The sequence below is a fragment of the Barbatula barbatula genome (genome assembly GCF_947034865.1).
Source record: "Barbatula barbatula genome assembly, chromosome: 10".
Lineage (NCBI taxonomy): Eukaryota > Metazoa > Chordata > Actinopteri > Cypriniformes > Nemacheilidae > Barbatula > Barbatula barbatula.
In genome coordinates this window covers 10181815-10196705 of record NC_136773.1, presented here as the reverse complement: position 1 = coordinate 10196705, position 14891 = coordinate 10181815, and the positions used below count along the sequence as shown (strand labels likewise).

The window sequence follows — 14891 nt, the reverse complement described above, 5'->3', positions numbered from 1 at the left end:
CTCCAGAATAAACACTTGCCCAGATAATGTCAGATCAACCGGTCATGCCGCCCATTGTGTGCTCGACATTATCTTTGATGTTTTTTCCTGTCTCCTACGAAAGAAACATTTAGACCAATATGTAAAGTTGTAAATGGCAGTCTGACCCATTCTGTGTATCCAAAGCAGCCCTGACCTTATCTGTGTTTGTGTGTGTGCGCTGTAGGTTTGGGAAAGGGGTGGAGAGAGGGAGGGAGGCACGGGTGACATCACTATCGGGGAGGATCCAAATGGACAGGAAAGTCAATTAGAGTTTAACTGAGTTTAACAGCTGGCAAGGGAGAGAGAGAGAGAGAGAGAGGGGAAAAAGAGGAGGAGAGCTCAAAAGAGCAGGACAGACAGATTCAGAAGGGAAGGTAGACAGTCAGCGACAAGAGGGAATTTCGCTGGCATAAAACTTCTGCTGGTGGAGGTGTGGAGACCACAACAGCGTTGTGCATTCGGGTTGCTGTAGGGAGGTGAGGGGGAGCACAGGTCAGCCAGCCAGAGGGAAGCCGGTGGATATTTTTTAAGAGAGCACTTCTCTGACACTCACAACAGGATGAGTGCTGTCCCGCTCCTACACCATTTTATTCAGTCATAGACATTTGCTGAAGAGAGAAGCAGGAGATTGCGGAAGAGAGAGAGAGAGACAGTGTCCACGTCCATCCTCAAGGGGCAAATGAGAAGAGAGGGTCTGTAACGCTGGAGCTCAAGGACAAGCCATGGACTCTGCACACCTCCCACTTCACCTGGACGTGAGTATGACACACGCACACCAAACCCCTTACGGCAGAAGAATACATCAAAGCTTGTAATATAACCCACAGGAATGCTTGCGCTCTAATGCTCCAATTGTATAGGTTTACTGATCTCTCAGTTTTTAACTTTGTTTCAGGTGTTTGTCCCTAAATGATGAAGGGCGAACAAAAATGAGATTATTTTGGACATACAGTTAGAATATAGAGAAAGAAAAAGAGGATAGCTCAGATATTCAGGATTTAATAAGAAATGATTGAGATCACAACATCTCACATTTTTGATTGTGACAGCAAATTTTTTGCAAAGATATTGTGAAACTCTAGGGATCTAGACTCTGTGGTCTACCGTCTGTTTCTCAGAGGAAGAATCTGAACAAAATGTGTGTTCTGAAAAATCATTTGTGTTCAGTCTCACGTATTTTGTACCAGCTAAACTTTGCTCTAAAGGGACAGTTCACCCAAAAAAGAAACTTCTGTGATCATTTACTCCCCCTCGAGTTGTTTCAAATCTGTGTACATTTCTTTGTTCTGATGAACACAGAAACATTTGGAAGAATGCTTATAACCAGACAGTTCTTGGCCACCATTGACTACCATAGAAGGACAAATTACAACGGTAATCAAAAGTGCCCCAGAACTGTTTGCTCTCCTACATTCTTCTAAATATCTTCTTTTGTGTTCAACAGAGTAAAGACATTTATAAAGCATTTTTTCCTTCTGTGCTATTCAATGGTGGCCACATAAAATGCAGTCTTCCAGATACCTTTCTCTGTGTTCATCAGAACTAAGAAATGTACACAGATTTGGAACAACTCGAGGGCGAGTAAATTAAGCCGGAATTTTCATTTTTGGGTGATCTGTTCCTTTAACTCTGAGACTGAGATCAGATCAAACTCAAATCCAATCAATCAACTCAAACAACACCAACTCAAAAACACCTGAATCATATCACATTCCACACCAGCTCCTTACAGACTGTCTTTGTTTAAAAAATTCACACCCAATGTCAGAAGATGCTGCCTCACAGCATGTGAACCAGGCCAGTCATTGTTTACACAAATCAAACAGTAGTCAGTTTTGCGCACGTCTCACTTTTCCCATGAATGACTTTTGAACTGACATGAAATCCGTGTTGTGTGGCTGACTATCTATCAGCTGGAGATCGCAGTTAAAGTGAGGCGAGTATGACTGGTAAATGCTGGCAGAGAGCTAAATGCAGCCGCTTAAAGAATTAAATGTATCGGTAAGAATATAAAAGCAAAAGACAAACCCTGTTCTCAAATATGATAAAAATACATTCTACAGAAAAAGTGTCTTGCTTATATTTTGGGTTGTTTTAATTATTTATCATAAAAGTGCCCAAAACCTCTCTAAAACCAGCAAACCATCTAAGATCAGACCATCTTAGCGTTTCTTTTCACCGGAGATGATGAAAATATCATCTTCAGTATCTGTAAATCTGACAAACTGATATTAATACAGAAGTTTTTTATGTGGGAATGCACTGTTAATGTTGTGTGAGGGATTCTGGGAGAAAACTTTTGTCTGGTCTACTGTATTCGTCCTTTGAGACAACTTTAAACGTTCTGACCTTTGGAAAATGTACTATAAAGTGTGTGTTTCTGTCTGTATCATTGGCTTCTAGTGTGTGTAACCGATGCAACTGTAGGCATGTGTATGTACGCGTGCTACATGAAGAAACCTGAATGCGATCACAAAGGATTCTTCTACATCATTTTATAGGGCACAAACTGAGGTCTGAGCCATCTGTCATGATCTCTTATTCGGCCCAGCTGGCATAAATTACAGGTCTGTGCTAATACAGTCCAATAAAACCGGCCTATGGGCTACCTGCAATATTTTTCTAATGATTTCATCTCCTTAATGTAGCAGAACAGAGGCACAGCACTCACCATCTGTGACTTCTCATGTGCCCACAGCAGTCAAGATTTGGGAGGAAATGAGTTTGCATCCAAAACTGGACTCACTCTACTTTTAGAAAGTGTTCTTTTAAAGACTTATGCAACTTCTGTCATCGTTTACTCACTACCATGTCCCTTTGCGTACAATACTTTGAGTGCTTTTCTTCTGAGGAAAAAAAAAGAAATGCTGATTATTGTACTGATTTTTATTTCCCGTGAAATAAATAGCGACTGGAGTTTTCAAGCTTTAAAAAGATGCCAAAGAACCACAAAAGAATAGTCAAAGGGGCCAACTCTTGATCTTCTCTGAAAAATATACACCCTTAAAAATTAAGTTGATGCCATTGAAGAATTTATTTTGGCTGAATGGTTCCATGCAGAACTACTGTACTCACATCCGAAAAACCTTTCTGATTCAGTTTCTTTAAACCTTTCTGATTCAGTTTCAGATGTATCTTTTTTAAACATTTCTTATTCTGTTTCTTTGAACCTTTCTGATTCAGTCTCTTTAAACCTTTCTGATTCAGTTTCTTTAAACATTTCTTATTCTGTTTCTTTGAACCTTTCTGATTCAGTTTCTTTAAACCTTTCTGATTCAGTTTCTTTAAACCTTTCTGATTCAGTTTCTTTAAACATTTCTGATTCAGTTTCTTTAAACATTTCTGATTCAGTTTCTTTAAACATTTTTTATTCCGTTTCTTATTCAGTTTCTAATTCTGTTTCTGATTCTGTTTCTTTGAACCTTTCTGATTCAGTTTCTTTAAACTTTTATGATTCAGTTTCTTTAAACATTTCTGATTCAGTTTCTGATTCAGTTTCTAATTCTGTTTCTGATTCGGTTTATTTTAACCTTTCTGATTCAGTTTCTTTAAAATTTTCTGATTCAGTTTCTTTAAACATTTCTTATTCAGTTTCTTTAAAGCTTTCTGATTCAGTTTCTGATTCTGTTTCTTTGAAACTTTGTGATTCAGTTTCTGATTCAGTTTCTTTAAACATTTCTTATTCTGTTTCTTTGAACCTTTCTGATTCAGTCTCTTTAAACCTTTCTGATTCAGTTTCTTTAAACATTTCTGATTCAGTTTCTTTAAACCTTTCTGATTCAGTTTCTTTAAACCTTTCTGATTCAGTTTCTTTAAACCTTTCTGATTCAGTTTCTTTAAACCTTTCTGATTCAGTTTCTTTAAACCTTTCTGATTCAGTTTCTTTAAACATTTCTGATTCAGTTTCTTTAAACATTTCTGATTCAGTTTCTTTAAACATTTCTGATTCAGTTTCTTATTCAATTTCTAATTCTGTTTCTGATTCTGTTTCTTTGAACCTTTCTGATTCAGTTTCTTTAAACTTTTATGATTCAGTTTCTTTAAACATTTCTAATTCAGTTTCTGATTCAGTTTCTAATTCTGTTTCTGATTCTGTTTCTTTGAACCTTTCTGATTCAGTTTCTTTAAACTTTTATGATTCAGTTTCTTTAAACATTTCTAATTCAGTTTCTGATTCAGTTTCTAATTCTGTTTCTGATTCGGTTTCTTTTAACCTTTCTGATTCAGTTTCTTTAAAATTTTCTGATTCAGTTTCTTTAAACATTTCTGATTCAGTTTCTTTAAAGCTTTCTGATTCTGTTTCTGATTCTGTTTCTTTGAAACTTTGTGATTCAGTTTCTGATTCAGTTTCTTTAAACATTTCAGATTCAGTTTCTTTGAACCTTTCTGATTCAGTTTCTTTAAACCTTTCTGATTCAGTTTCTTTAAACATTTCTGATTCAGTTTCTTTAAACATTTCTGATTCAGTTTCTTTAAACATTTCTGATTCAGTTTCTGATTCAGTTTCTAATTCTGTTTCTGATTCAGTTTCTTTGAACCTTTCTGATTCAGTTTCTTTAAACTTTTATGATTCAGTTTCTTTAAACATTTCTGATTCAGTTTCTGATTCAGTTTCTAATTCTGTTTCTGATTCGGTTTCTTTTAACCTTTCTGATTCAGTTTCTTTAAAATTTTCTGATTCAGTTTCTTTAAACATTTCTGATTCAGTTTCTTTAAAGCTTTCTGATTCAGTTTCTGATTCTGTTTCTTTGAAACTTTGTGATTCAGTTTCTGATTCAGTTTCTTTAAACATTTCCGAATCAGTTTCTGATTCAGTTTCTTTGAACATTTCTGATTCAGTTTCTGATTCAGTTTCTTTGAACATTTCTGATTTCTTCAAACATTTCTGATTCCGTTTCTGATTCAGTTTCTTTGAACCTTTCTGATTCAGTTTCTGATTCAGTTACTTTAAACCTTTATGATTCAGTTTCAGAATTATCTTTTTTTAAACATTTATGATTCAGTTTCTTTGAACCTTTCTGATTCATGTTTTGAACTTATCTGATTCAGTTTCTTTAAACCTTTTTTTATTTAGTTTCTTTGAACCTTTCTAAATCAGTTTCTGATTCAGTTCCTTTAAACATTTCTGAATCAGTTTCTATAAACGTTTATGATTCATTCATGATTAATTTCTTTCAAACCTTATTGATTCAGTTTCTTTGGAACTTTTTGATTTAGTTTCGGATTCAGTTTCTTTCAACCTTATTGATTCCGTTTCTTTGAACCTTTCTGATTTACATTAGTTTCTGATTCAGCTTCTTTCAACCTTTCTGATTCACAATGCATTCCAAATAGGATATATTGCCCTCCGAAGGGCCCTTCAAAGGGGACAACACACAAAACGTCACTCCAAATAAAGAGCTCCTTTTGCCAAGTAAATTTTGAACGGACAGATTGTTAGATACAATTGTTTTTTCCTTCTAGAGTTTATACATCAAGATCTTTACTCTTGGAAGGAGGGAGTAGGGCATTGGGATGATCACTTCGGAATGGAATGCAGGGTCAGTTTCTTTGAAGCTTTCTGAATCAGTTTTTGATTCAGTTCCTTTAAACCTTTATGATTCAGTTTCTGATTTCGTTTCTGATTCAGTTTTTGTTTACCTCTCTGATTCAGTTTATTTAAACCATTTCATTCAGTTTCTGATTCAGTTTCTTTGATGTGCACTCTCAAAACAATTCTGTTTAAAACAACACATTTTGTGTTCAGTCATGGAGCCAACAATGTTTTTCTATGGCAATACGTAAGAAACTAAATTATTAAAATACATACAATTTGACAAATCCCTCAAAAGATCAACTGTCTCAAAATAAATATCCTCTAACCAATGTGAACGAAGCGGGGCTTCTTTCATGAACTCTCATGAACACGCATACCAAAGAAATCAAGGCAAAAATACGAATTTAAGACAATATTTGCTGTATGTTCCTCATACAATGCTGTCATTCAGCTTCAGAAGTTCACTGTATTTACACAGTATGAAAAACATGCTTCAGAAGAAAGAACGACATGAGAATTTGTAAATGACAGAATTAATTTGGTTAGGTTTCCTTTAAGATATAGATGACAAATGAAAGGGGGAAGAAAGAAAGTAGCCTGAGCTAGGGAAAGCAGTCTGGGAATTGAACGAAAGGAAGAACAACAGGAAAGGAGAGCAGAGGGATGGAGGTACGGAGCAAAACGTGAAACATGAAGACACCGGGGATAAATCAGCAATGAGCAGAGGCTGCGTGACCCTTACGGCCCTGTGCCGTTGACTTCTGGGTGAAAATACAGGGGAATAACACGAGGGAGCGATAACTGGCCTTTCCTAGAACTATGGAGGTCTGTAACAATATATCAATTTCAGTCATGCCTAACAGGAAGGGAACTGATAAGAAGAAATAAAAATAGGAAAAAGATGGAGGAGAGAGACCACAAAAGAGAAACAGGGCAAACAGGCTCAAAAAGATAAGTGTATACAAAAAGGAAAAACGCCCTCTAAACTCTCAGGTCGTAGGTCACATTGTTCTGGAAATGGCACGAGTCTGGCTGGCTTTCGTCTGCTGGGGTCACCCCCACGTCTGTTCTGGGGTCATTCTGGAATCTAATAAACGCTTCTCTCCACCCCTTTCTTCGTTGAGGAAGTGATTACATGTGGCAAATTCAATCACGGGGACCATGACACACCTGTAGCGTGAATGCAAACCATGAGGGAGGAGGGGATCAGGAGATCCGCTCTGTCTGTAAATTACACCTCCGTGAGGTCCCACTGGGCGAACAATCTAGTAGATGGATGAAAGCCACTTAATCTACTTTACTGCCGGATGCTGTGGGCGTGGGCCAAGCATCTCATCCTGTGTGTCCTCTGTGGATTTGGCTGGAGTTTGGTGAATGAACGTGAGGGAGGGGCTCAGAGGACAGTGGGAGGTCTTTTTCTCCCGTAACTGACCTTTAACACCTGTAATTTTCAGCAAACCAAGATTCCAAGAACAAGAGACCAAGAGCAAACCCTGCATGTCTTGACTTGAGCGGACAGTAGATCAAAAGAACATTTTGTCTGTGTCAAATGCAAGGTTGTGTTCCTGGCTTCAGTAAATGTGCTTGATTTATCGTCAGGCGACCCAGCTATTTTTAAAGGTTTTATTTTTTAAAAGTATATTTATATAATTTTTGTTCCTTTCCTTGATGAATAGGAAAAATCATAAATAAGCTTTTTGGAGTTATGAACGTTCACAGACAAAAAATTTATTTACAACAGAAATGAGTAAAAAGTTGAGCTTTACCTACAGCAGGGGTCCCCAAACTACGGCCCGCGGGCTGAATGTGGCCCGCCCACAGATTTGGACCGGCCCTCTGAACAATGCCTTATAGTGTGTTCACACCAAACGCGAATGAAGCGTTAAGCGAGAGTGATTTACATGTTTAGTCAATGCAAAGACGCTCACGCGAATCGCATGAATTGAGCGTTTGCGTTGAAAAATCTGAACTTTCACAAAATTTTTCGCCGCGTTAACCAATCAGGAGCTTGCTCTATTAAGGCGGTGAGAAAATTTCAAAGACGACAAAATGGCCAAGCGGTTGGGAAAGAGAAAGGTTAATTAATATGCATAAGAAAATGTTTTGAATTTGAGTAGCACTAAACTATTAATAAACTATTGTACCATTAGGAGGCATAATAAATACATTTCAAATCATAATTAAATCTCCACAATAATTCAAGTGGGACCTCCGGCCCATGTAATTTTCTGTTACAAACCGACCCGGCCCCCCATTAAAGACAAGGAGAATTATGTGACCCTTGCAGAATAAAGTTTGGGGACCCCTGACCTACAGTATGTGGTGCAAGCAATTTAACAGTGTAATCCTTGTGCTTCAGCACCTCGTATTCTCATATAAACTCTTACACGTGTGTTAATCCCCACCAAAGTACTTATTTGAAAATGTCACTTAAAGGATTATGGGGGATTAAAATACAGAGGGTTAATGAGGAAGAGCAGGGTTGACTGAGGATCACAGTATGTAACTGCTGTATTAGTTGATATTGAAAGGCAGGACATCTAAGCTTTTAAAAGCATAGATTACTTTAGATCGATTTTAAGAAATTACAAGAGGAAACCAGTTTGGCTGAAAACAAGTTTGTCCAGGCTGACCAGCCAGACCAAAGTAAATCAGCAAACAATGATCCACACCACACGTTAAAATATATAAATGTACGGCATTTTACTGTTTTATTTAACAGATTTTCATGAGATTAAAATGTTAAATTGCAGAAATAGACAGCACATTTACACGATGGAGTAAAAATAACTAATTATACTTTCATTAACTGTTATTTTACTTTATTAATGCATTGGTTTGCTTAAATATAAAAGTTTAAGCTATAACACAGGATAGGCTATAGCACAATATTAAAAGTCTTAAAACACAACAAGAAAGTTTACACTTTATATTAAGGATAGCAATACTCGACCCAGAAGCTATAGGTTATCGAATCTCAGGGAACAGACATGCTGATAACACTGTGTAAGTTAATAAATGCTAAATATGTCAGCAAAATATATAAATGTTAAATATATAAATGTGTTTGAAGAGATTGCTATTGGTCAATCAGCATTAATAATAAATATACATTAAAGATGTGCTTTTCCAGAAAGCCTGGCACAAACAATGATGTAGTGGATTACCCTCATTTGTCAGCCAAATCAACTGGTGAGACACGGGTCTAATGAATTGGTCTAACAGGCCTATCGTGGACCTCTAAATCAAACACCGCCAGGCCATAATCTCTGTAAAACTACTTCAGTGCCCTGTGATGCTGTTTTAGCCATTACTGTGACCAAAACAACAAATACCAGTAAATCAACAACAAAAACACAGAGCGATGGTTTCTAACCGTTGTTTGTAACATACCAGACCGCTAGCCTTAAATCACTTAATATATGAAAAACAAGGGAAACATGGCAGAAGGACCAGACCTGAAAATATGCTTGATTACTATTCTGGTAAATGGGACATGAAAACAAGTTGAAACTGTTATTGAGTATATAGCGTTTGAGACATGTTTTTGCCCTTTTTACATCTACTACTAAGAAGTTGGTGTTGGATGATCCAATCACAAGTGCTCAACCCTGTTGAAAAAACAGCATATGCTGCTTTGGTAGGTTTTGAAGCATGGTAGCTGGTTTGTGGTGGTTTAGGCTGGTCATTTGCTAGTTTAAGCTGGTCATGTGCTGGTTTAAGACGGTCTTGAGCTGGTTCTAAACTGGTTTAAACCATACCATGTTTCAAAACCTACCTAACTAGCATATGCTGTTTTTTTCAACACGAAATTGAGACATATGAAAAGTGTTTTTTACAAATATACCATCGATTAGCAAATGTGCAAGCTTCGTCGTTATTTTTGTGATGCGTTTTATTAAGCGCTATTCCAAATTTTTAAAAGTGTCTCTTCTCTTTACCTTTCTTTCCCCAGGTCCAACATGTTCCCTGCTAGCCTACTGCTTCTGATGATCCTGCTGCTACCTCACGCCTTATCAGGTCGCCAGGGGGGTCCCAGTCAGACTAATGGAAACCTGGTCACCCCTCTGGATCCCAGTTTGGCCCACACCGTTCAGAAGCTTCTGCTGACCCGCCTGGGTCTACAGTCACACCTCAACCCCAGTCCGCAGGCGTGGGTGCCGCGGTACCTTCTAGACTTGTATCGATTTCACACTCAACAGTACCATCTTATTGAAGAGCCGGCATTTAGCTTCCCCTCCCAGCATGTGCGTGGAGCCAACACGGTCCGGTGCTTTCACCACACAGGTATGAGCAGTTACTGTAGGTCATGGAGAACTTTAAATCTCTTGGCAGTCGTAAAGGTTAAATTTACCACGAACAAACCACAGAAATACGTGGAATTCGGTTAACTATATGGTTATTGAAAACGCTACCTGTGGATTCTGATGTACTGAGGTTTTTCACTTCAATCTTGGCATCGGTGTAGACACCTTGGAATAGGTTGAGAAGAACGTAGGCTATTTTTTAAAGTGCTGCCAGAAAATCATGTGCAATTATTATTTAGTTAGATAATTATGTCATTTTTCCTGGGACAGCCAGATAGGGAGGTGTTGGAACATGAAGGGAAAACGTTTAACAACTTAAGAACTTCTGTGTCTCTTTTTTTCTGGTCATCTTTAGTGTCAACAGATCTACAGAGTACTACAGAAGAGAAGAATGGACCGGTTGACAGCATTCATATCGGCTTCAATCTCTCTTCCATTCCATCAGATGAAACCGTTGTGTCGGCAGAGCTACGCTTCATGCATGAAGGACCACATGGAAGTTCTCACGTGGTCGATCTTTATCTCTCCAGCGGTGATCCTGCGTCGAATCCCAAACTCCTCTATTCACGTCGATTGACCAGAGATAAAAACACCCCCGAACTCTGGGAAACCTTCCCCCTCCATGGAGATGTTTTTAAGAGCATATCTAAAAAGTCAGGTAGCCTGTCTTTCATTCTGGATGTTGTCGCAGACAACAGCAGCCTTCTGACAGAGAGACATCTGCGTGTGCGCAGGTCAGCGAAGCAGGATGAGCCCAGCTGGGCGAGTCAGAGACCCCTACTGGTAACTTACAGTCACGATGGCCGCAGCAAACCGTTTGCATCCCTCAAAAAGAGGACCCCCGCGGGCAGAAGAGGCAGGGGCAGATGGACTGGGGGCAAGTTTAGGGCTAACAGAGGTCAGGGCTCGGATGCAGACTGGCAGGGGGGATGGAATGAAAGACGGGTGAAACGCAACGGAGGGAGGGCGGCGAAGCTCAAACGCCTCTCCCGGGCACGCTGCCGTCGACACCCGCTGTATGTGGACTTCAAAGACGTAGGCTGGAATAAATGGATCGTGGCGCCGTCCGGTTACGATGCTTTCTTTTGTCTCGGAGAGTGCCGCTTCCCGCTGGCTGACCATATGAATTCTTCCAGCCATGCTATGGTGCAGACGCTGGTTAACTCTGTAAATGGAGCCGTGCCGCGGGCCTGCTGCGTACCCACCTCCCTCAGCCCTATTGCGCTCCTCTACCTGGACCAGGAGGAACGTGTGGTGTTAAAAAACTACGAAGACATGGTGGTGGAGGGATGCGGTTGTCGATAGCAAAACACACTTATGGAATAAATGCGAGAAGGGGGAATTTGAAAATAAAGGTTTTAAAGCGGAAGTTAAGGGGATAGTGCAGCCCAAAAAAAATTTTTGTTTGTCATCATTTACTCACTCTCAGTTAAAATATGACTCTTTCTTCTATGGAACACAAAAGAAGATATTTTGAGAAATGTCTCTGTGGTTTTTGCATTTTTCAGAAGAAAGAAAGACATAAACAATATGAGGATGAGTAAATGATGAAAGATTTTTCATTTTTTGGTAAATTATCCCTCTAAGAAAGATAAAGAATAAAGTCGGAAAGAGAAGTGAAAGAAAGCGAGGTCAAACTGTTTCATCAGTTCATCAGGAATGCTCTAGGTTCAGCTCCATGTGTTAAATATGTCAAAAACTGTCTCATCTGCCCACAAATACATTTGAAATTCAATAAATAGGGACAAAATGTGTCATTATAGCTTATGCCACAAAAGGTGTCGATTGAGCTCAACTTGCATTGGACCCAGAGCATTCCTTTAACACGAGCACCTTCCCATAATCCTTTGGAACCCAGCTTTGTCTTCGTGTATCCAGTGACGCATTATATCTGTTTGAACTGCGACCTAAAAATGGTGCAGTCCAACCGTAACGTGTCAGTCTTCTGTAACATACTCAAACTGTCTTGTAAGCATCCAGTCGCTATGTTCCTGTTGTTGTGTCTTTCCTGTACTGTGTTGTGCGTTCTTCCCTCATGAACACCATAACTTTGACAACTCCAAGGGACCAAGAAATGACCACAGACTAGAGCGTTTGTGTCGAGAAACCGAGCAGAGACAATAAGAGTAACATTTTACTGCTGCAGATTGGACTCTTCATCCCTGGTAGCAAAATAAACTGTAAAGCATGCGCTGTGACAGAGGCATTAACTCATTGCAGGCACTTCTCATTATGAGCTATTTAAAAAAAATCATGACACAGAGAAATTATTGTGTCATTTTTTGAATGTGCTATTATTTATGGTTACCTGTAATTGTTTTTTACGGTGCAGTCTAACGAAAAGTTTGCAAAACAAATACTTCTGTGGTAGTTATGTAAATCTAATTTAAAAAATGCATCTATATATCTATTTAAGCAATTAAATATGTAATATTTAATCTTGACATTACTGCAGATATTCAGTACAAATACCAGAACGCCTTATAGATCCTTTTAAAGCCAGTCAAAACTGGTATTGCTCACCTATTATTATTTGTAAATCCACAGCACTGACTCATGGCAGCTTTATTTCGGCATTGATTTATCTATGGGCTTAAGATTTAGAAGCTTTGTGAAACAAAGAACGTTGCCAAAACATTCCATAATACGTGCCAAATGTTATGTGCCATACATGTGCAAGCTTGGTATTCTACATAACTTTGTGACAAGTGTCTTGTTTGTTGTCAAGTAGTTATCTCAGCATTGATCAAGCTGTTGCATAAAGAGATAAAAAATGAAAGATGAACAAATACGTCTAAGCTTATTCCAATGTTCTGACATGAATAGCTGATTATATTTTACCACTGTGATGCTGTACATGCAGAATTTAAACAACAGCTTTGAGAATGTGTGACGTTGTCTCGATCCATTGTGTTGAAATGTGCAAAAATAAATCCCAAACTAAAAGGGCAGTTTCACCTCTCAAATTGTTTTCTTTCCAAAGCTGTGACATGTCTTTCCTCACAGGTGAAACTTTAAATGTTTCCTCATTTTGAAATTATTTTTACGTACTGTATCTATTTTAATGAGGACATAGACTTCTATTGTTTTTATACTGTACACAGCTAGTTATAGACATAGACAATTTCAACGGTAACCAAAACAAACGTTATCTGGCCCAAACTTAACTTCTTGTAGACCTCCACGAATAATCAATACATGTTGAGTAGTTTTAACCTAGTTTAATACAATTATTATGCAATAATAATATAAATTAAAATGTTATATTATTAGTGACTAGCCAGACCGATAACCAAACACAGACCAGAAGTGAACGTCTATAATCACTAAAGTCTAACCTTAACCTTAAAACACACTTTTGGACATTTTCACACAAAACAAATCACAAATCTTACCTTATTTTTATATCACCATATTTAGTGATTTTGTACAAATTAATTTGTAACTTAAGGTTTTGCTTGGATTGAATGCATGTTGATTTGTTAGACATTATGATTTTAATACTATACAAACTGTATATTATATTACCTTACCATCAAACAAACCTTTCTGCAATTTTCCATTTACAAATAAACATCATTACGTTTATAAGCTGTTTTTCTCACGAGGATCAAAAAAGTTAAACATTACAGGTTTACTATACTTGGCGGACCACACACACACACACACACACACTTACACACTCACATGTGATTCCTTATAGCAGGATACTGTAGATGTCATACGAAGAGAAACAGCACTGTAAAACCCTCAACAGTTTATCACTTCACATTATAGATTTCTTTCTTACATCTGTTTTTCGTCCTGTGAAAGAGCTTCAGAAGAACGAGCAATACGTCTGCAGTGGTCCCGCTTTCCTCCCGTGGTTCATTCATCTCATAACAAGTGAGAAGAGCTTGTATGTTCTCTGTACCTTGGCCTTTGGAGACCAAACTGGTTTGAAATGAACAGATACACTTCATTAGTGTCTGTAATGTTTGTAATTGAGATCAACAGCTGTCTTTTAAAGTGATCTCTTAAATCTCACAAATGCATGTTTTATGTCCAATAAAGTCAACACATCTACAAAAGGTCGACTTCATAGATGTTTGTGTGAAGGATCACACGAAACATCTGAAACTATGGGAAAGAAGCAAAAAAGAAAGTAAGTAGCATAGGTCACAAACCAGCAGGAAAATGACCTTTTACCTGTGCTGCCTTCTTTCTCACACTCATATATGTTTTCCATTACAGAGGAGTGGAGAAGGAAGGTTGGATGGGATATGGCCGGTTTATCTTTCCAGGTGTTGACCTATGAACTGAATTGCAGTGGCCTTGATACAGTGACATGTATATAGCACCTTCACACAACCATAAATCACAGAGCCCTAAACGTAAGCCAAGACCATGAGATTGAAGATACGTTCATTACAATGTGTTTTATCCTCAGTCATCGTTTACAAATCTGCCACAAAATGTAAGAGTACAATCACTTCAATAGACAAATGACGTATTTAATGTAATACAGTATTTAGTGATTAGTGAAATATATATATATATATTACAATTTACAGCGCTCTACAATGATTTCAATCTCAAAGCTTATTTTTACCAAAACCAATGCAACTAAACATAACAAACTGCAAACTAATCTAAAATACTTCTAATTATTTTACCAAAATAGAGTTGATAAGGATATTATAGAATTACATCACAGGGATAAATAGATGCATAGGGACACACTGTTTGGTTAAGGGGCTTGTTAAAGCAAATATTCTCACTTGAAAGAGCCTCCAAAGATTTTGTGAGAACTATGGTAGATCCATTGAAATGTGTCCATTGGGTACCTTATAACTGACAGGTTAAAGAACAACCCGACTCAAAAATCTTTTCCTATGTTTAGTCCCACCTTTCCGCTCATTTCCCATCAAGGGGGGCAACGTTCCAAAGAGTCTGCAACTTGTCACAACCACAACGGGCCTGGGTATGATTTGAAAAGTTGTGAATATAATTAAATAGATGTGAGGTGCTTTTGGTTTCAACCGCCA

General features: G+C 38.0%; 1 protein-coding gene across 1 annotated transcript; it reads left to right on the top strand.

Moving 5' to 3' along the window:
- The first annotated feature begins 301 nt into the window (after positions 1-301).
- On the top strand, positions 302-13451 carry bmp16 (bone morphogenetic protein 16). The gene is made up of 3 exons (XM_079466566.1): positions 302-776; positions 9513-9844; positions 10220-13451. The coding sequence occupies exons 2-3, from the start codon at positions 9520-9522 to the stop codon at positions 11167-11169; spliced, it is 1275 nt and encodes a 424-aa protein (XP_079322692.1). The 5' UTR covers positions 302-776; positions 9513-9519; the 3' UTR covers positions 11170-13451.
- The last annotated feature ends 1440 nt before the right edge of the window (positions 13452-14891 follow it).

Bases quoted from the DNA above. Each gene is read 5' to 3' on its own strand.
- bmp16 (XM_079466566.1), top strand. From the start codon at position 9,520: ATGTTCCCTGCTAGCCTACTGCTTCTGATGATCCTGCTGCTACCTCAC. The intron at 9,845-10,219 runs GTATGAGCAGTT...GGTCATCTTTAG, and splicing joins CCGGTGCTTTCACCACACAG to TGTCAACAGATCTACAGAGT.